Source organism: Centruroides sculpturatus, unplaced genomic scaffold, assembly GCF_000671375.1.
Source record: "Centruroides sculpturatus isolate CEXI.00-Female unplaced genomic scaffold, Cexi_2.0 scaffold112, whole genome shotgun sequence".
In the NCBI taxonomy this organism is placed as follows: domain Eukaryota; kingdom Metazoa; phylum Arthropoda; class Arachnida; order Scorpiones; family Buthidae; genus Centruroides; species Centruroides sculpturatus.
In genome coordinates, this window is record NW_019384367.1 from 170,852 (window position 1) to 194,481 (window position 23,630).

At 27.2% G+C, this 23,630-nt stretch overlaps 1 protein-coding gene across 4 annotated transcripts in view; it reads right to left on the reverse strand.

Moving 5' to 3' along the window:
* LOC111612813 (inactive tyrosine-protein kinase transmembrane receptor ROR1-like) overlaps positions 1–23,630 on the reverse strand; it is a 73,578-nt gene that overhangs the window by 46,658 nt on the left and 3,290 nt on the right. For 3 of the 4 annotated variants that reach the window (XM_023354077.1, XM_023354071.1, XM_023354085.1), the window contains exon 2: positions 1,100–1,205. In XM_023354077.1, coding sequence (XP_023209845.1) covers positions 1,100–1,205 — 106 coding nt within the window. Of the gene's footprint in view, positions 1–1,099; positions 1,206–10,190; positions 10,394–23,630 lie in introns of those variants that run through there. The other variant, XM_023354090.1, reaches the window with a different exon arrangement.

The following is a 23,630-nucleotide window of genomic DNA, read 5'->3' on the forward strand; positions in this document are numbered from 1 at the left end:
AACAATTTATTTATCTTCAAGAAAAAATTATTAAAAATTTGCACACATTCTACAATGCCCTGTAGACTAGAGACTGATTAAAATTCTGTACATATTCTTTATATTTGTGTAATTTTTTGAGTAAATAATTCATCTTTAAGAGCAAATAATTAAACAAAAATTGCAAATATACTGTAATATTTAACAAATTTGCTAAATTTTCTGAATAATCTTTATTCTTTTAAGAAGAATTTGCATATGTTCTATACTATTCCATAAGGGAAGAAGATTTAAAAATTTGCATATATTCTGGAATATTTTTGAAATTTACATAATATTCTGAATAATTTATATATTTTCGAAGAGAAAAGTTTAAAAATTCGAATATATTCTACGATATTCTATAGCAAAATATGATTTGAAAAGTTGCACACATTCTCCACGTGTAAAACGATTATGATTCTGCACATCTGTAACTTGCTTATTTTTTAAAATAATTTATTAATTATTAAAAAGAATTTACATATAATCCCGTAATATTTTCAAATTTGCATAATATTCTGAATTATTTATTTATTTTTAAGAAAAATTTGTATATGTTCTGTAACGTTAGATAGAAAAATAAGCAGAAGATTTTCACATATTCAACAATATTCATATATATTTTGCAATACTCTGTAGAAAAATATGATAAAAAATTTACATATATTCCATAAAAAGTGAGTCTGTACTTATATTTAGAAACAAATGGTTAAGAAATTTGCACATTTTCTTTAATATTTGCGTAATTTATTGAATAATTCATTTATTTTCAAGGGAGAAAAAATATTAAAATTTTGCTTATATTTAAGAAAAACTTGCATATATTCTGCAATATTTTATAGGAAGAAAATGCTTAAAAATTGGTAAATATTTTACAAACGTTTACTAAATAATTTATTCACTTTGATGAGAAAAAAATAAATAAAAAATATATTTAATAATTTGCAGATATTCTGTAATATTCTATGGAAGAAAATATTAAAAACTGTTAAGTACTCTGCAATATATTTCGAAGTTTGCATAATTTTCTGAATAATTTATTTATTTTTAAGAAAAATGTGTTAAAATGTGCACATACTCTGTAATAGTTTGTAATCTATCTTCATTTTTATTCCCATTAATCACGTCTTTATCAACAACTGGAAGGGGTTGAGTTTCTGGTGACCATATTCTCTCGTGCCAAACTGTTAAAGTAAAAATTAAATATGAATAAAAATCTATACAACTGCAAAAATAATAATAATAATAATAATTTGTAAATAATCAAATATTGCATGTTAATACAAAGAAAATTTTCTCTTAGATATAATGAATTTTTATATGCAGGGTGGTCCAAAAGTCAGTTGACCATTGTAAAGACTAAATTTTTGTATTATTTCAATACTTAAAAATAATACGAAATACGGTCTTTGTTAATACACTATTTAAATAATTACTTTTCGGTTAACTGACTTTTGGTCCACCCTGTATATGCATCTAAAACGTGCTCGTTTCTCTATCTTTACGTCAGTCCGACGTAATTTTGTAATTACTCGTTATAAAATTGTTAGAATGATGTCAAATTGACGTAATATTAGATACTAACTTAAGTCTGTGCGTTTAGTTGGGGGATATTACACGTTTTTACGTCATCGTGATGTCATATCTTCAATTTTATAAAGAGGATAGTATAAAAAATGACGTCAAATCGACGAAAAATTGTAATTTTTACAATATAAAAATGTTATAATGATGAAAAATAGGAGGTTTTAAGGCGAGCAATTAAAATAATTTTAAAAATTTTTTACCTTTATATCTTTAAAATATCACTTACAAAGCTCANATATACAGAAATTTTTAAATTTCTTAATTTATATTATGAAACTGAACCAAAGTTTATAATTATTAAACGTAATCAATTATTAACTACACTCAGTAATATACATAATGCATCTATTCAATGAGTGTTCCATATTTGCATACGATAGAGAATTACGTAGTTGTACTCTCTTATTAAGTTCAAGACATAATCTAATTCTAGTTTATTTTATTTTTAAAATAAGAATAATTTAGATGTAGGAAATTTATAAAAAATATATATACGAAACGTGAATCAATCGTTTAATAGTTTCGATAGACTGAAGTACAACACTGAAGAATTCATAAAAGTTTATAAATAATTATTGTTGCGGTAGGTAAGTTATTATCTATTGATCTATGGAAGGTAAAACCGATCTCCATCACTCTGCAAGATATATTGCACGAAGACTTATCGAACCACTGATGGAAATTCTAGAACGAAACTCATTTGTTTCTGTAGATCATCTGGTCGCTCGACTTATAGATATCACACACCCAATATTCTTCATCGCTTTTTCTTATTAATAGCAAAAATAAAATAAAAAATCTATGTTAAATCTTCAATATAAAACGTTAAAATTAACTACCTCACTTGTATTTTCTTTAATTATTATTATTATTATTATTTTGCGTGTGCCTTCGTGTATTAACGCTATGTTATAGTGCTCAATTATGCATAAAACTCGATATTTCCCATCGGTTTTTTTTCTGTTAATAATTTAGAAAATAGAGAACTATGTTAAATTTTTAATATAAAAACGTTAAAAATAATTATAACATTAATTTACATGCTTCATAATTTAAAGAACGTAGTCTGTGTCAATGCACAATTATGTATACAACTCGATTTTTCTTATTAATAACACAAAAAAATTGAGAAAATACATTAAATTTTAATTATAAATTATTAAAGATAATTGTAGCACTTGTATATCCTTTAATTATTACGGTTTTGTGCATATACTTAACGCTATGTCGATGCATAATTATGCATACAACTCAATATTTCGCATCGATTTTACTTACTGTTAATATAAAAAGAATTATAAAAAATAAGTTAAATTTTCAATATAAAATATTAAAAAGAATTATAGCACTAATTTAAAGTATTTAATTACTATAATTACTGTGCATGTAGTCTTCGTATATTAACTCTGTGTCAATGTACAATTACGTATTGCCATAGCGTTAACATATCGCAGCTTGAACCTATAGTTGTGCGCTATAGTTTATCGATATTTCTGACTTTCTTGAATTTTTAATACTGTTAAGAATTGAAGCGAATGTTTCTTTTAAATGCACTCATGTTTCTTGTACAACTTTTCTTTTACTTTATTAAACATTGTAGAGAGAGGAAGAAAATAGAAAATGCATTCTTTTACTTTTGTACTTATAAAAATAACATTAAAGAGAATCTTCATAACTTTTATTAAAGAAGAGAAAATAGGTAAAAGCGAAAAGTGACAACCACATTAAATTTCTTTATTTCTTTCTATTACTTTCTAGCCCCATTTTTTTCTTCTTTTCGTCATATATGCTTTTTATTAATATATAATAAGGGAGGCCCAAAACTCAGTTAACCATGTGTTGTAAAGGATTCGTAAAAATGTTTTTCTTCTACAAAATTGGAAGAAAATTTTAAAATAAGATAGTAATTGTGGTTTTATAACGGTTAACTGACTTTTGGGTGACGAAAATACTAAAATAGTTATTTTATAAGAAAATGTATTCAAATTTTTCAGTATTTTAAAAGAATTTTTGCAAAATTTACGCTTATTTTTATCAATTTATCACACGATTATTTAAGTATGAGTAAAATATTCTAGAGAATTGATAGTTTTTTTAATGATATAATAAAATTTTAAAGAATATATTAAAATTTTTAAAATATATTTAACATAATAACCTTATTTTTTTAACGAATAAAAATTAGTTTTTAATAATTGATAATACGTGAAAGAATATAAGAAAAAAAGGAGGAGCATTAAACTGTAATGAACTTTTAATTTATATTCAAATGAAAAATTTGATATAGAATACATGCGAAATTATTTATTTTTTAATGTAAATATTTAGAAATCATCCTCCAAAGATGGGGGAATATCTAAATAAACACATCTTAATCAATTCTGGTAATCAAAAGCGAAGACATGTAGCACAGAGAGAGACACAAACCATCTGCATGGGATCGTGTCGTAATTAATATACAACTTGTGTTGATGAATTTTTGACACGACACTAAAATGGTTCCAGATGGTATCTGGTAGATTGAATCGCCATGTCACTCCTTTCAAGAAAAATAAACACATTTTTGACCTCCAACCGGGCATTTACTCATTCTACTTTATGATAAACTGCAATATTTCGATACTGACACATGTTTCAAATCATTTACAGCGGGTTCATTTACAAAAATATGTTGTTTAAATCTAATATCGAGAGAATGTCAAGAAAAACATGTTGGAATATGATTGAAATATATAGAAATTGTTAAATTTATTTGCTTATAATTATACAATAGTTTGATTTTGACATGTTTCAACCATAGGGATAAGGAAATATTGTTTAAATCCACTAGAAACTAGATAAAATCAAGAAACTATGCCAGAAAATATATTAAATTTCTTAAGTAAATTGTTAAAAATCTATTAAAACTTGATTAAATTTCTTTATTTTTAATAATGTAATATTTTTCATTGCAATATATATAATAAGTATTTTTACCGTCATTTTCCGGTTCTATAGGACTTTTCTGCCTCTTTCTTTTAGTTTACTTCGAATCCGCATTCTCTAAAACTGTTCCGATCTGCAAGTTCTGAATTTTTTATTTTTATCCTTTGCTTCTAATGTGGCTTTATGTTGCCGATCTTACCCCGCTAGTCATGATTTCGAAACATTAAGTACAACCCTGAGAACAGAATGCCAAGCCACGNAGCAAAAATAAAATAAAAAATCTATGTTAAATCTTCAATATAAAACGTTAAAATTAACTACCTCACTTGTATTTTCTTTAATTATTATTATTATTATTATTTTGCGTGTGCCTTCGTGTATTAACGCTATGTTATAGTGCTCAATTATGCATAAAACTCGATATTTCCCATCGGTTTTTTTTCTGTTAATAATTTAGAAAATAGAGAACTATGTTAAATTTTTAATATAAAAACGTTAAAAATAATTATAACATTAATTTACATGCTTCATAATTTAAAGAACGTAGTCTGTGTCAATGCACAATTATGTATACAACTCGATTTTTCTTATTAATAACACAAAAAAATTGAGAAAATACATTAAATTTTAATTATAAATTATTAAAGATAATTGTAGCACTTGTATATCCTTTAATTATTACGGTTTTGTGCATATACTTAACGCTATGTCGATGCATAATTATGCATACAACTCAATATTTCGCATCGATTTTACTTACTGTTAATATAAAAAGAATTATAAAAAATAAGTTAAATTTTCAATATAAAATATTAAAAAGAATTATAGCACTAATTTAAAGTATTTAATTACTATAATTACTGTGCATGTAGTCTTCGTATATTAACTCTGTGTCAATGTACAATTACGTATTGCCATAGCGTTAACATATCGCAGCTTGAACCTATAGTTGTGCGCTATAGTTTATCGATATTTCTGACTTTCTTGAATTTTTAATACTGTTAAGAATTGAAGCGAATGTTTCTTTTAAATGCACTCATGTTTCTTGTACAACTTTTCTTTTACTTTATTAAACATTGTAGAGAGAGGAAGAAAATAGAAAATGCATTCTTTTACTTTTGTACTTATAAAAATAACATTAAAGAGAATCTTCATAACTTTTATTAAAGAAGAGAAAATAGGTAAAAGCGAAAAGTGACAACCACATTAAATTTCTTTATTTCTTTCTATTACTTTCTAGCCCCATTTTTTTCTTCTTTTCGTCATGTTCTTTGCCATCTGGTTTTCCTTTCCCTTTCCTCTGATTCTTTCTTCGCTCCACTATTAATCTTTTTTCTTTTTTTTTCTTTATTATTCTTTATTTCTACACTTTCCGAAATGAGTTACCCATCTTAAATTATCAAAGAAACCTTAACTGGTGTCAAATTTAATAAATACTCAGTACATAATCTTCTCATTCTCTTCTCTTGTACAGTACATAACATAAAAATATATTATTATTTACAAGAAACTTCTGTAAAGGTTTTTAACGCTTTTCAAGGAGTAAAAATGGAATATAATATTAAAAATCTTGGATTTTAAATACTTTTTTTCTTGATTTAATACACAGCTTGATAAATAAAAAGACAGGAAAGCGAATAATCTTTTTTTTTTCTTCTTGTATATAACAAAAAAATATAAATTTTTATAAAGATTTTAACTTATTTCTGGAGAATAAAGGTAAAAAATTTTTATTAAAATAAGATTTTAAAATGTTGAATTTTAATCCCTATTTTATAATTGAAGATAGAAGAATCTTCTCTTCCTCATCTGTATATAACATTTCTATTTATGATAAATTTCTACAATAATTTAATCCATCCTTTGAGTAAAAATAGAAAATTTTATTAAACAGTCGTTTAAAAAAACTTGAATTTTAAATATTTATTAAACTGCTTAATAAATGAAGATATGGGGAGAAAAAAATGAATAAGCGTATCTCTTTCTTGTATACAGAACTAGTCCTATAATGATTTTAATTCATTTCTTAAGGGTAAAAATGGAAAAGTCTATTGAAATAAGATAAAAAAAAAATAGTTAAAATTTTGAATACTTTTTTCTTTATTTAATAAACCGCTTAAATGAAGATGTAGAGAAGTGAAGATATTGTATGAAATCACGTCTAAGAGTGCATCAACCGTGCCATTAGCCTTTAGCAATCACTGCTGGCAATTAATAAGACTGCTTTCTCCTCGTCTAACTGTTAATAAGAGGAAGCGACGTACAGGACAGCATTTAATTGCTGACAATATTCAGTAATGCTACCGAAAATAAGGTTACAACGGTGCACCATCTATCACATCATCTCTACCTTTAGGGAATGAATGTACGGGCTAGCCATTTATCTTTCAGCGCGTACTCTTTGCTTTTAACCTGGCCAAGTGCTTCAAGTGGTCTAATCTCTTCGTAGGAATTTGCTCTCAAGACATGAATAATGGTATTGACTTCGATTGTGCGCCACGAAGACATTAATGGACTTCTATCTAATCCCATGAAAATGATATTTAAACAATAGGAAGTTGCTCTTTATAATTAATGGCACTCGTAAGAAAAAAATGTAAAAACCGCACTCTACCAATGATTTCTTGAGAGAGAGNCAACAAATGTTGGTTTTACATCTCCCACCCCATCAGTAGAAAGGACTCGACACTCCCCGCTGAGGGTTGTAGCAGGAATTCTCAGCCCACCCATCTCCCATTCCAAATCCGACACTCTAAGACGATCTTGTAAATTAATTGTGCTAGAAGCGAGGAAGAGCCAGTACGAAAATTGTAATACCATTATCTAATTCAGCAGGACATATGTCGAAGTGGAGTGGAGCAAGCAACACATCTGCACTCTTCCCACGTCTTTTCTTTAACTGGTTTTGGCATCTATAAGATTCTTTGCAGTTTGTTTATTCGTTGCTCTTTTAAAAAATATTTACCTGGAACATGGGAAGTAGAAGATGCTCACTCTCTCCCTCCCTCCTTTCTCTCCTTTTTTTCCCTTTATTTATTATTTTTTAAAGGCAATTTCATTTACTTGTCGTGCTATTAAGTTATATGTTGAATATTGCTTTAAATATATTTTACAGTTATAAATCTTTTATTATTATAAATTATAAAGTAGAAAAGAACCTGTCACTGTCAAAACTTTGAGACACAAATCTAGTCATTAGTAGAAAGTTGAATAATTGATAATTAAGTAATTATTCTAAATATTAAAAACATTTATTTTAATCAAATTAAATTTATAATTCCGGCATTCAACGGTGGGAAAAAAGCACGCCAAATCGCCATAGATATCGATTCATCCAGTGTTGCATCTCTCGATAATTAATAACAACAATATTATCATAGTCGTGATAATGATCTGTAGTTAGTGAACATGTAATGCGTCCAGATGGGAGCCTTTCGTCCTTTGTGTCCACAATTAATTAATAGTTTGAACATGTCTAATCTGAACCGTAGAACGAGATTCGATTTTGTCAAAATGCCTTCAGAGAAAACGATTTTGATCAAAGTAAATCTTTCTATTAAACTCGCGAGCACGTTTTATTTCCCTAGAAAAACGCTTTAAAAATATAAAAAAAGGGGGCACTTTTATGAGTTGAATGATTACATTTAATGTTGGCTTTTTATATATTTTATTTTATTAATTAAAGTGAGAACGAAAATGATGTCAAACAGAAAGGAGTAGCGTTGAATTTTTTATAAACAACAACATTTATTTTCTTAATTTTTTTTTATTATAAAATTCTGATGATAAAATTAAATAAAATATAAAAATCTTATTGTCTTATAAATTTTCAGGATATTTAATAACTGAATTTTGGGCCATCCTGTATTTAAAGTCTAAATTGCTTTATTTATAAATACTTGGAAACATGATTTAAAATGTAGTTATTAAATTTTGTTAGAGGAAAACACGCTATTCTAAACACAATATACGATTCATATTCGCGAGTGTATCTGGAATAAAGGTAATAAATCTCTGTTAACTGACTTTTGGGTTCTTCTATATGTATAAACATGCTAGCGCAGAAATCAATTAATCGTATGCATCTATCTAAAACTGCGAGTAATACATATATATAAAATAATAATAATAATAAAATTATTATTATAAACCATACAATATAAAATTTTAAATGTACATATAATTTCGAAACACTCTCGTATATATTAATTTATGAAAATATTTTAGAAATTTATACACTAGTGGCATCACTCTTCGATAGACTCTACATACCACAAAACACTAACAATTAAAGGTAATAAAATTTATAAAGTTTAAGCATTTATCAAGCTTTAATTTAAAGAAATTTACAAATTCTAAATCGATAAAATGTTGACTATAAGTAGCAATTAGAAGAGAGCAATAATCTCTCTCACGAGAATAATTTACCTTTTTAAAAAGAAAAATAAAACATCAAACTTAGTCTCACGAAAACCATTTAATTCCTGACGAACCTTTCGTGAAGACATTACCACAAGTTCGTGATATTCGAACTGGTTAATATTTAAAGATATTACCATTTCTGTAATCGTACGGAGTCATTAGTTTTCTAACGTTTAATTAGTGAACAGATTTGCAATAAGGAATAGCGAATGTTGTCGTGACAAACTTCCTCTCAGCTTGGTTAATTTTCATTTGAATTTTATATAAGTTTTAAATTAATGACTTAAATGCTCGGTTTCTAATATATATTATATATATATATACATATAAGAAAAAATATTAATTAATAATTACGTAATGAAATATTTCCGAAGCGAATGAACAATTTTTTAAATCTTTATCAGCGCTAGAATCATCATATAAAATTTTATTCGCTCGTAAATTATAAGCTATTTATTAATTATAATTCCGAGAATGATTAACGTTACGCCAGCGTTACATATTTGTGTATATATACAAATGATAAACGCAGTTTAATAATGGATATATTACATGTAGCAACATAAATTACGGCAGTTGCTATGACCGAAACTTCCGATTTAACATATTTATGGTAAACACGGATCTAGAAAGACCTCTTATGGTTTTTCATGGAAAGAAACTTGTTCCTTTTTTTTTTAATGATTTATAAGTCTAGTTTACGAGTTCTGTATTTATTTTTGGAATATTATAACTTCGTAGTGAGCGCGTGTGTTTGCGTGTTCTACTCGCGCGAAAAGTATAACCTAAGTTTTCGAAGAATAAATAGAAACTAATTGCTAAACTGTTCCCGACAAAATGGAGTTGTTTATGAGTTGTTTTTCTATAATTGTCTCTTAACTCCCTAAAAATAACAGAGACCAAGTTATTCCCAAGAGTGTTAGACGATGTGCGTGTTTCTGACAGAATTCTTATCTCGACCCCATTATATTATTTCGACATACTTTCCCTTGAGGACATAGTGGAAAAGGAAAAAGTAGGGAAAAAGAAACGTACAAGTCAGATTTATGATCCACTCTGTGGGCTTCTATCTAACTCTGTGTCATTTTCTACAGACAAATTTCGACTAAGTCATAAATTTGTTACCGACATTTGAAAGTCAAGTTTTACAAAAGAAAGGAGAATAAGAGAGAAAAAAAAAGAAAGATGCCATGTCATATTTTGTTGTAACTAAAGCTTTTCTATTGAAAACTTACGTGAAATGGTAATCCTGTTAAGATGGAAGACGTTCTTTCACGTGATCCATCTCCATATGATTGGAACTTCCGAGTATATAAAGGATACAAAGAAGGTTCTTTTTCACAATGATCAATTCAAGTATTTAAAAAAAAAATTATTATATCTGCGTGAGTGAGTAGAAGTCAATTATTAATCTCTGAGTCTCACCACACCATCCATCAAAGAGATAGAGTATTAAAGCAGATTTTTTAAACAATAAACGGGGTATATCGTACAAGCCAAGTGGAAAATTCGATAAAGCAAATGTAATGTTAAATTCGTACGCCAGATGGCAGGATCGTTTTAAAGTTGGCTAATCAATTTTCCCATTTTAAACTATAGGATTTCTAAAATTCTTCGTAAAATTCTTAAAATACAAGGAAATTTAATTGAAAAAAATTCTAAAAAATTCTTAATTTCGTGCAATTTATTTTCAAATAAATTAAATATCGATTCTTATTATTAAAATAAATAAATAAATTCGATTGGATATCGAGTATCTCCTCATGAAAATGTATTCATATCACTAGTTGAATTTTATATCACGCTATTTATGATAAAATAAATTCGTGGAAAAATCCATATATTTGACTTGATATAAGCTAAGTTTACGTGCTGAAGTGTCATTTTGTTATTCTTTCGTATGATACTGGTGCTATAAAATTTTATGTCTTCTTCAATGTCTGCTATTTCTATAAAAATCCAATATCTGTTGGAAAATGTCGAAAGTGAAACTTCTAAACTTAATTACGGAATAAAAATGGCTTCATTTAAGTAAATCTTGTTACAGGTGGCTTTACTTATGCAAAATTTAATTGTAAAAATCAATGTTTGCAAATTATATGTGCGTTATGGGAAATCTGCGACTTTAATTAGGATAAGTACTTGTTTGCCTCGAATCTTTTCTGATTTTTGAATTATGAAACCAAACTTAAATTAATTTCTTTTTTACTCCGCCATGTCTTAAAGATTGGGCTTTATTAACGAAGTACTAAACAAGTTACTGATGTTGTTGATAGGATATTTTTTTAATTTTAAATAGTCTAGATCAAAAGTCGGTTAACCGCTTGTACTTTCTATCAATGCTCTGTTTTAAATAGACTCTTCCGTGTTTAATAAACAATAATTTTAACTAAATTTGGAAAACGTTGATAGGATGTTTTTTAAGCTTAAATTTAGAATGCCCAAAAGTAAGTTAACAGTTTGAAGTAAAAGTTTTATTGAGATTTCTGTTAACATAGGCTATTTAAAAACTGTTTAATATTAGCTCTTTCCTATTCAGTAAATGATTTACAGCATCCTAATAGATATTTCTGTTTGTGTCGATCTGTGTAAGTCTTAGTTAACTGAGTTATGGGTCAACCTTTGTTAATAGAATTTTAATCTTAAGTTTAAAAACTATATTTGATTCACTAACTGTTATCTGTAAACGGAGGCCTTTTTCGGGGACTTTTTTCGAACAGAAATGCATAAAAACTTCCAAACAACGACCATTTTTATGTTTATTTAAGGGTATTCAGTGGTTTGATTGCATAGACTACATACAGTATATATACGTTGATACAAGATTTATACAGCACCGAATACATAACCTTGTATCAAATTATCATTAGGGTTCTATTATTATATCATATAAGGGATCTTTCACCATCATCAAATATTAATAAATCTAAAAGTACGAGTTCCTAAGTTATATTTTGTTTAGCTTAAATTTCAATACGTCGTTACTCAACTTATATCAATGAGTTAAAAATCAATTTTTTCTTATAAAGTCTAAAAAATATAATTGCTACTTTTATATGGCACTTTATATTATTGTATTGTATTATATTAGAGTGCAATCTCTTAAAATTATTCTAAATCAAGAGAGAACAACTTTTTTGGTCATTGGGTTTAACGAATGCATTTAATTCAATATAATTATTCAGTAATAAAAATTTATTCTTGCTTAATAAAATATTTTTATAAATATACTGAAAGCTTTACTTTCTTTTGATTATTATAGTTTTATTACTTTTTATATTTTACAAATTTTGACTCTAGTCCAGATAGAGGGGAGACAACAGGACCATTTGGCTCGTACTACAGACATGGAGGGGCCCCAAATTTAGTCTTTTTATATAAATATGACAAAAAGTGACATTTCTTTTGATAAGTGGTGAAATATTCGTTTTTATTTATTTTATTGATTTTGTTCGTATATTTTTATGGCTTTGGAAGAACAGACTGCACGTGGTGACTGGTATAGGCACCATTTCACCTCTCTTAGGTCTTGTTGATACCATTGTGAGACATATTTTGCCTCTAATATTGTTTATAATTGTATGAAATACGTATATATGTAATATTATTTTATAAAAGTCTTCTAATATCTATAAAACTTTATCGCAGTTTATGGATTTTCACTTTATATATATTATATTAATGTTTATAATTAGCCTTTTTACTTACATATTTGAAAGCGTAATTGTTGTTTACTTAAAAGGAAGATATTTTCTCAAAATTTAATCATAGTTAAAAAATAAATTATATTTATAAATCTTTAAAGAATAAAGCTAATGTTAAATAAAATATTTATTTATTTATTTTAAATTACAATAAGTAAAGCCATAAAGATGACTTTCCCAAAAACACTCTTTAATTTTTTTTTTATTTTTTTAATATAAATTTTCGAAGATAAATACCTCCTAAACACACGAATTATTTAAGTATTATAACACCTTTTTTTTTATTCTGCACGAGGAATAGCCCAAACTAAACTACTTTCAATTTTAAATCCTTAAGAAAATGCCACAGAATCACCCAGCAAAGCGTCACGCTTAATGCACTGTAGCCAATTCTTGCAAAGAATCTTCGAAAGAAAAAAAAAACAAGAAGAAAGGGCATTATAATTACTATTACGGTTTTTTTTTAATTTGAATTTTTTTTTCACTCGTAAAGCAGTAAGCCAACCGAAAGTAAAATAACTCCACATAAAACTACTTTAGCGGATCAAATCTTTCGCAACCCCAAGTAAGATAAAGCAATTTAGATTGATCCTCCTATTAAAATATCTTTACTGATAAAGTAGGGAATTTAAGAAAACAGAACACAATCTCCACAACTAAACTAAACCCTTTTTTTTCCTGAATTTTCTCACATACAAACTCAATGATTAGTTGGTAATCTTTCAGTTGCGTGTCGTTGATCTGAAGCGATACTCTACCTTTTTTCTTTTTTTTTACTACTACTTTTTCTATCGGATATATATAGACTAGATGATAGGTTTTCTCGTTTCTAGCAGAAAAATTAAGTAACTATAACTATATTTTTAAATTAAAAAGTTATATTATTGTATGCTAAATCCTGCATAATTCGAAGTATTTAGCTAGTTATGCCATTAATCTGGGTTATCGGATCTTTCAGCTGGTTGGGGCGNAATTATATTTATAAATCTTTAAAGAATAAAGCTAATGTTAAATAAAATATTTATTTATTTATTTTAAATTACAATAAGTAAAGCCATAAAGATGACTTTCCCAAAAACACTTTAATTTTTTTATTTCTTTAATATAAATTTTTGAAGATAAATACCTCCTAAACACCCGAATTATTTAAGTATTATAACACCTTTTTTTTATTCTGCACGAGGAATAGCCCAAACTAAACTACTTTCAATTTCAAATCCTTAAGAAAATGCCACAGAATCACCCAGCAAAGCGTCACGCTTAATGCACTGTAGCCAATTCTTGCAAAGAATCTTCGAAAGAAAAAAAAAACAAGAAGAAAGGGCATTATAATTACTATTACGGTTTTTTTTTAATTTGAATTTTTTTTTCACTCGTAAAGCAGTAAGCCAACCGAAAGTAAAATAACTCCACATAAAACTACTTTAGCGGATCAAATCTTTCGCAACCCCAAGTAAGATAAAGCAATTTAGATTGATCCTCCTATTAAAATATCTTTACTGATAAAGTAGGGAATTTAAGAAAACAGAACACAATCTCCACAACTAAACTAAACCCTTTTTTTTCCTGAATTTTCTCACATACAAACTCAATGATTAGTTGGTAATCTTTCAGTTGCGTGTCGTTGATCTGAAGCGATACTCTACCTTTTTTCTTTTTTTTTACTACTACTTTTTCTATCGGATATATATAGACTAGATGATAGGTTTTCTCGTTTCTAGCAGAAAAATTAAGTAACTACGATTCGGACTGATTGAAATGAGCTCGGAATAGTGTTACCATCCGACTCGCCGTCCGTCGTTGATCTGAAGCGATACTCTACCTTTTTTTTTTTTTTACTACTACTTTTTCTATCGGATATATATAGACTAGATGATAGGTTTTCTCGTTTCTAGCAGAAAAATTAAGTAACTATAACTATATTTTTAAATTAAAAAGTTATATTATTGTATGCTAAATCCTGCATAATTCGAAGTATTTAGCTAGTTATGCCATTAATCTGGGTTATCGGATCTTTCAGCTGGTTGGGGCGAGTGTTGGATGTCTGTATAGAATATAAGCAGTACGTCAGCCATAAATCACTATTCCTTCTTTTTTTTTTATTCTTAGAACGATATATTTAGAGAAGTGCTCATGTTTCAACCACTGACTCAGTGAATTATGAATCTGTTATTGTATACAGTTGGATATGTAGGAGATATGCAGTTTGAATAATAACGCCATCCGGTAGAAAATTATCAGTCCCCATCTATAATTTCACAAAATAAACTGCATCGAGACGATTTAACGATGATTATCTATTATTTGATTAATTATAATTGCGTATTCTTTCAAAATTTCTAAATAGAAGAGCATTTATTTACTCTTCTAAGTCACCCTGTGCGAATAAATATAAAGATATTTGCATGCTTTGTGATAAAGTAGCGATACAATAAGATAAAATTTCAATGAGTTTTGAAGGTAAATATATATTTTTCTAGAAAAAAATAAATAAAATAATTCTAATTATTTTCACATGATGTTTGCCGAGCGCTTAAGTACAGTTTGTTTGTTTGTTGTTACACTTCCGGAGTAAGTGATGCGAGTAAAGAAGAAAATAGTGTGAATAAGAAGCTGATATAAATTCAAAGCTGAAGAAAAATGTATGCATTATTTATGTGGATTTATTAAGCAATTATCTCAAAAATGTTAAGCGCTTGTTTGTTAAATACCGAGTTTAAAGAGATGTCTTGCTTAAGTAGAGATTTGCAAAGGGGAAATCATTATTTTTAATGATTTTCCTCATTATATTCTTCAAACCGAGAAGATGTAACATATTCGTGATATTTAGATAATAATTTTACTAGAATAAAATTATTAAAATGCATCAAAATCTTATTAAACTTTTAAAAAAAAAAAGAGGAAGAGTTTTATTCGATTGAAAGAATTTTATCATTAGGTAAAAGTTTACGTTGAGAATGGATGTGTTCTGGTTTTTGTCAAAGTTATGTTCTTTGTAGATAAGAAGTTGAATTTCTATGGAAGTTTCGAATTTCTCTTGTACCAAGAATCATCTTGGCTCTTGTAGATATCCACAGAATAAAGAAATTGATACAATAAAAGGCAGAACAATCTACAGGACAGCGATCTAAATTAATCATTTATTTAATAATGCATTCTTCTTTTAAATTGTTTATTATATATTAAATGTAAGACATTAATCAAACAGCACATAAAATGTCTTCTTAGTTTGTTGTTTATATGAGAAACGGTTCAGAGGTTAACATGTTTTGTCGCTTTTTATACGATGTTTATCCTTTTTTCTTACAGAATTTCCTCAATAAATTTTCGGATAAGTTACTTTTTGAGGATGTTCAACGTCCGTAAGGACTTTAATATAATAAATAAATCGCTTATTGGTCACGGCTATTAATTTTTCTTCGGTTCAGAAAGGAGGAGGACAGTTCGTTTTTATTCTTTAATCATTTCCGGACATTCCTGAATCTATTGAATCGATTGACTATACGATTTCCTTTCTCGACCCGAAGCAACAATTGTCTGATCTAGATTGAATAGTAATTATCGAATTGATAACCGGATTTCGGGCATTAATTCTATCTGGTCTAAATAGGTGTAAAACAAGACCCCCCTCTACTACGTTTCCTGGCTATAATGATCAGGATTAAGGCTGACGATTGTTAGATCGAGATTCCTGAGCTTTAGGATTATGTTCAGTCGAATGACATCCTAGAACCTCCATACATCGATGTACAACCTTTCGTAAATCGACATTATCCATTATTCCACTTCTTAATAAGCGAACAAGTAATAATTTAATAAAAGATCAACCTTGTTTTAACGTTATACTCACTAAAAAAGAAGTAAAATTTTAATAAATCGGAATCGGTGCTAAATTTAACGCATACATTTGATCACATGCAGTATTTTATATAAAATTAAACAGTTTAGCGCGAAAAATAAATAGAGATTGAAGTTTAAAAGTAACACAATTAAAAAATACTCAGCCATCAGCTAGTGAAGTAGTGCCCAACCCTCCATCAACAAATGTTGGTTTTACATCTCCCACCCCATCAGTAGAAAGGACTCGACACTCCCCGCTGAGGGTTGTAGCAGGAATTCTCAGCCCACCCATCTCCCATTCCAAATCCGACACTCTAAGACGATCTTGTAAATTAATTGTGCTAGAAGCGAGGAAGAGCCAGTACGAAAATTGTAATACCATTATCTAATTCAGCAGGACATATGTCGAAGTGGAGTGGAGCAAGCAACACATCTGCACTCTTCCCACGTCTTTTCTTTAACTGGTTTTGGCATCTATAAGATTCTTTGCAGTTTGTTTATTCGTTGCTCTTTTAAAAAATATTTACCTGGAACATGGGAAGTAGAAGATGCTCACTCTCTCCCTCCCTCCTTTCTCTCCTTTTTTTCCCTTTATTTATTATTTTTTAAAGGCAATTTCATTTACTTGTCGTGCTATTAAGTTATATGTTGAATATTGCTTTAAATATATTTTACAGTTATAAATCTTTTATTATTATAAATTATAAAGTAGAAAAGAACCTGTCACTGTCAAAACTTTGAGACACAAATCTAGTCATTAGTAGAAAGTTGAATAATTGATAATCGTTTCTTCATCCCGTTATCGTCAGTGCTTACAGTTGAAGTCAGTGTAATTTTGTGGCACGAAAGAGAAGTAATACTACTCTTTTTAATGTTAAAAAGTATATTTTTATGTGGTTTTTTTAATGGTTTTCCTACCGAACCCATGGGGGTGTTTCTTTCTACTTTTAAACCATTGTGAAATGACAGGTGAAGTTCATTACTGTCTATATGGATTGAGCAATTGATGGCTATTTTTACTTTACCAAACAAGAAATACAAGTAAACATTCTTAAAAATCTATCTTAAAATAGATAGATTTTTCTTTTTATAGGAAGAGAAAAAAAGTAGTTAAATTTACGTTTGATAATTAATTTTTCCCATAAAATCTTATTTACTAAAAATGAATTTTTCCAAGTAAAAATTCAATTTAAAAAAGTGCAAACTTGAGGGGAAAAAAATAGCAAAAGTAGTTAAATTTATGAGGCATACATCGTGTTTTTTCTATTAAAATAAAAGCATAAATGTCTCGTATTTTAATTTTATAAGATGAAAAGGAACACGTAAAGTAGCCAAATGGCTTCTTACTATGGATTTGTATATATTATCCTTTTCAATAAACATATATATATATTTTTTTTGTGTCAAAGTAATTTAAAAAAACAAGATTCGTGACTTCTTTAGCTTTTATGATGATAAGAGGAAACACTTATTTTTTCCGCTTTTTTTGTATAAAAAAATTCGATATTTACTTTAAAAAATCTTCTTAAAAACATTAAAAACAATGCATTTGAATGATTGAAACATTGATAAGAATTTATACATGAATAATGCAGGATAAATTTATATTTAAAGATTGTTTCGAAGGTTGTAAGCTGAAGTCAAGAAAGGAGAAATGATTACATTTAAGTTTGTAAGAAGATAATGGAAAATCAATGGTATAAATTTATATTATTATCATTTTTTTACTAATATTTTCGATGTAATTAGTGAGAATTTCGCTTCTATTTAAAGAATTTATATTAAAATACAACATAAAAAATGAATTAATAGTATAAATTTAAGGTATGAGTTTGTATTAGGGAGTGCATTTATCTCAGTATATCAGTGGTAGAAATTTATATTCTCGTCAATTTTGTACTAATATTTTTAAATTAATAAGTGCAAATTTTGCTTTTATTTAAATAATAACGTAAAACAACGAATTAATAACGTGTAAAATATGATTTAAGCGTATGAAGTTTGATCATTTAGCGCTTTGAAGACGAAGAAATTTGACTTATTTAATCGATTCATACGATAAAATATAATGGAATTTTCGTTTATCTTTACATGAAAAATAACGAATTCGTTTCATAATTTTCATTAAAACCTAAAATGATTTCTTTCCATCTGTGATACTGGCATTGACAGAAAGCTAATACGATTTCACGCTTGTCTAATCTTTGGTTGTTAACTTCAAGTTGAATTTCACGCTGTTCAACTTTCATACTCATCAGAAATTTCACACCTTAAGCAATCAACATCGTTAAAACTAAACGCTCCGACGGAAGATAATCTTTAAATTATTAAATTATCACAAACACACAAGGCAAACCGTAAAAATCTGCGAAACGATTTAATATCTTCAACTCTTCTACATGATCTGGAAGCGAAACACGCGGATAAAAGACGGAAAAATAAATAAATCGCAGCTTTAAAAAAATTAAAAATAAATGAGCTGTTAATTTAAAAACAATTAAGTAAAATTCTATCAACAGAATTTAATTTATTTACAAGATAAAACAGCTTTGGAATGATTAAGACTTGAGTGGAGTGAAATTGTACAATGTGTATATAGAAGTAAAGAAGTTTAGTGCATTAAAATTACTAGGATTTTTAATTAGGTAGCAGCATACAATGTAATATCTTTAAAAAATTCATTATTAAATTAATTATAACAGGAGAAAGAGAGTTAGAGAGATCGAGAGAGCGTGCGGCTATTGTTGCATCTTATCAAAGAATCATGATAAAAGTTGGGAGTTTTTGTTTAAAAAAAATATAAACTACTGAAAATTTTAAACGTTTTTGGATAATTTATAAATTAAATTACACTTTGGCATCTCCTAAAAATCAATTTTTTTCTAATTAAATTATTATTATCGAATGAGATTTTTGTATATCTTTCTAACAATAGCTTACTCAGAGGAATTAAGTTTCTCCCTTCTCTTCTTTAACCGATATCATTAAAGTGTTGACTTATTGGGTATATTCTTTGATTGATTGGCTTGCAATACAAACATTTCCTCTCATCAGGAAAGACGATTTATTATCAGTAACGTGATGGTCATTTTCGTTTTGTTGACAGAGATATATAATATCGCATCTACTCTCTCCATCTTGTCTTTTGTGTAAGTTGACTACAAATTATTGCGTTGAGCTGCAAATTTTCTTCACAAAAAATCGTATTTTTTTTTTTGAATTTTTTTCTTCAAATTTCTGAAGTTTCTTACATTATTTATGTTTTGTGCCTAATTATTATTTTAAATTGCAGAAATGCGTGGTGAAAAATATTAAATGTGGCTTATTTCTCTATAGTGTTGCTTGTATATTTTGGCTTTTTAACGTTAAATAATTGATTAAAATGCGCGAATGTTTAATTATTCTTAAAATATTTATTAATATAAACGTAATTTGTATGCTGCTTTAGTATTAATCTTAATTTTTACATCGAAAATAATAATATTTGAAGTTCTAGTCTATTGCAAATCACGAAAATATGCTAGTATAGTGTATAAAAAAACAATAAATGTTACTTTTTTTTTACTTTTTAAAGCTGTTTTGTTTCTTAATTAGGGAATTAAAAGTAAGATTTTTATATTATTTTATGTTTTATATTTAATTATTACTCTAAGCAGTATAAATATATAGTAAGGAAGATTAAGCATGGCTCACTTGTTTACAATTTAGCTCATACATTTTGATATTTAGATCTTAAATAACAATTAAAATGCTTGAATAATGAATTCATTTTAAAGTATTTCTTACCGTAAACGTAATTTGTAGGCTGCTTTAATATTAAATCTTAATTTTCTCAGCAAAACAGCTCTAATTTGTGAAGAAAAACGAGAAAAATAAGCTTGTATAAGAATAACTTGGATATGTTATTTATACGTAATTATAATACTTTACTGTAAATTACGATTAATTTATGAACGTTTAAATAATTTGTATCAAGTTTACAAGGCGTCTATCGATTAAATTTAATGCTTAATCATTAACTGTAAACAATTAATAGTAATGCTAATTGTTATATCAAATATATACGCTTACAGAAAGCGATTTATTTAACAGTTATTGCTGTTTTCTTAATATTAAGTGACAGTAATTCTATCTGTATGTAAGTTGATATAGCACGATTTGTCCGTCTCTTACATCTTTATCGATCCACAGTACTGCTATAGTAATATGAATAGTTTAAATAGCATGTGCAGTTTATCAGCCCTACCTCTATCGATATTATCTAGATAATATAAAATCGAGAAAATTTAAAGAGTTAATAATCTAGAAACTATTTTATTACATAAGATTAAACTGGTTCCCTTGGTAGATTATGTTAGTGGATGCTATCTTCGTAACAAACCTTTATAACTGACTTGGGAACTAAGTATGGAAGTGTCAGACAAAACAGTCTTTATAAAAGGACAGATGTGACACATGGGGGTGATAGGTGTGGAATGAAATTGTTCGAAATTAGCCACCTGTAGAAACATTAAAGTGACTTATACCTAACTTGATAGAATGTATACGCTTTAAAACTATATAAAACTGTATTTCCCACCAAATAAAATGGTTAAATCTAGTAAAGATATAAGCCTATATAATATTTTTTCGTTTGCCATTTATTTTGTTTTAGATAGAAAACTTAAGAGAAGTTACTTTACTAAGTTAGATTTACACGCTTTGAAATGGGGTGCACTTCACCATTCGGTAGTAAAGATTAATTGATCTATACGTTACATTCTGTGCGAAATCTTTTGGCTTTTATAGACGTTCTGACTTAAAAATAAAATCTATTTTCGAATAATTTAATTTAGAAATGGTTCTTACAAGATTTTATTCTATTCATTTATTATTTAATATTGTTTTTCTTCTCTTCCAATTGCGTGAACATCGCCTTTAACTCTGAAATGGCAACGTTCAGTACTAATTAATGCTGAATTTCGATGTTCAGTCGAATACTTATTGAGTTTTTATGTAGTTTGGATAGAAACAATAGAGATAGTTCGAGAAATTTTGGATAAATTATTAAGTTTATTTACTACCTGAACTGGAAAAAACGTGTTTTTCTAAGTTAGTAAGTAGCTTACGTGATTTGCTTCTTACTTATTTTTATAGCCAAGTGTTTTCTCAATAAATATATCATCTAAGATAATTTTATTTAATAATTTCGCTCAAAGTTTTACCAAATTAATTATTAAAAGTGTCTAAGAAACCATTTAACTTTTGCATCACGCTATTAAATATTTCAAATATGGTGAATTTATCTTTAAATTTTAACTTATAAACAAGAAAGAAACTATTTAAATTTTTTTTAATTACTGTAATTGCTTTTCTTGCATTTTATATTCTAATTCTAACGTTATATGTGTAGTTTAAGCGTTAAAACACTTGAATACTTCAAAAATGACAACTTTGTCTTTAAATTTTAATTTAAAAACACGAAAGAAATTGTTTATATTATGTTTTATTAATTCTTAAAATTACTTTTCTTCGATATTTTAAAAGATTCTAGTGTATTTCTAGCTTTAAATTTTAAGATATAAGTTAAAGAAAGTAACATTATATGATTAATATAAGCATACCATCATTGAATATTCCAAATGTGGTGAATTCTCTTTAAATTTTAACTTAAAAAACATTATAGAAATCGCGTAGATTTTATTTTATTAATTTTTAAAATGATTTTTATTCAATTTTATAAAATATTGTATAATTTATGATATAAATTAAAATATCCAACACTAAGTGCGTAAGCATTATAAGACGATATTTATCTTTAAGAAAAAAGAAGTAAATCACTTAAATTTTTACTTCATTAATTACTAAAATTAATTTTCTTCAATTTTATGAACGATTTAATATCTTTTTAGCCGTAAATTTTAAAATATACGATAAAAAACCCAACATTGTTGGCGCGTAATATAAGCGTTATAAACATACGATCATTATAAGAAGACATTAAAAGCGTTTTGTAAAGACATAATGACGTATGATGAGATAAAATCAAGAAGAGCAATTACTTATAAAATGGACCTTTGAAATGTTGCACCAAGAAGGCTGCAATTTCTTTCTTTTTATTTTTCAAAGGGGGAAGGAAGTTTTGTTGTTCAGGTAAGGTTTGCGGTTCTTTACAGCTGTTTGCTAAGAAACAGCTGTGACACCAATTACTGAGCAATCATTATCTCTTTTCGGTCTTATTTTTGTATTTTTGTAAATGGGAAAACTGTTGAAAATTAAGGGACGAATGGTAAAATTAATTTTATGGTACAATACCGGCGTAGAAAAGGATGCTTAAGATGCGTAAGGATCAACACGATGATGCTGGATGTTGTTAAATGTTTTAACACTTAAAATGGTAAATATAAATAATATTTTTATGTAAATTGTTAAAAGATGATGCTATTCAACTTTTATAAATAAAAAAATATATATAAAAGGAATTATTTTTCGTCGTTAAATATGAATTATTTAAACGTGAAATATGAATTATTTAAAAACTTTTTCCCCTTCTTTCCTGTTTTAAAATTTTAAAATGTTCTTGTAAATTGTAAGTGGTAAAAATATTTTTTAAGTTTTTTTCTTGAAAGCATAAATAATTTTAACGTGTTAAAATCCTTTGTTTTACTTAAGATAACTTAATTTATATATATATTTAAATAAGTTATCAAACTTAGTTTATGATACTTCAAACACGGGATTTTAGAAGGCACAGAAATGTATTAACATAATTAAATTACGAACTTATTTTCATAAGATTAATGTAGAAAAAAACAGAAAGAGTAAAAAAATATAATCACAATTTCTAATTTAATTAATTAAAACTCTAAATTTACTGGAAAATAAATTTGAATAATGAGTTTTTAAACATAAATACAACAGAAATTTATTAAAAATTAACTGTTTCCTTAAGAAAATTAATAATATTTCTTATTAAATATTCATCATTTGAATGCATTTCAGTGCATTCCTAATTATTTCTGCAATTTTCAAACCTTATAACCGAGCAGAGATAAGAGTGTTTTGTCAACAGGGATGCTTAAAGTTATTCGCTATTCCAGCCAACGGAGACAGTGTTACAGTGACAAATGTGTGCTTAAGTCCAGATCTCTG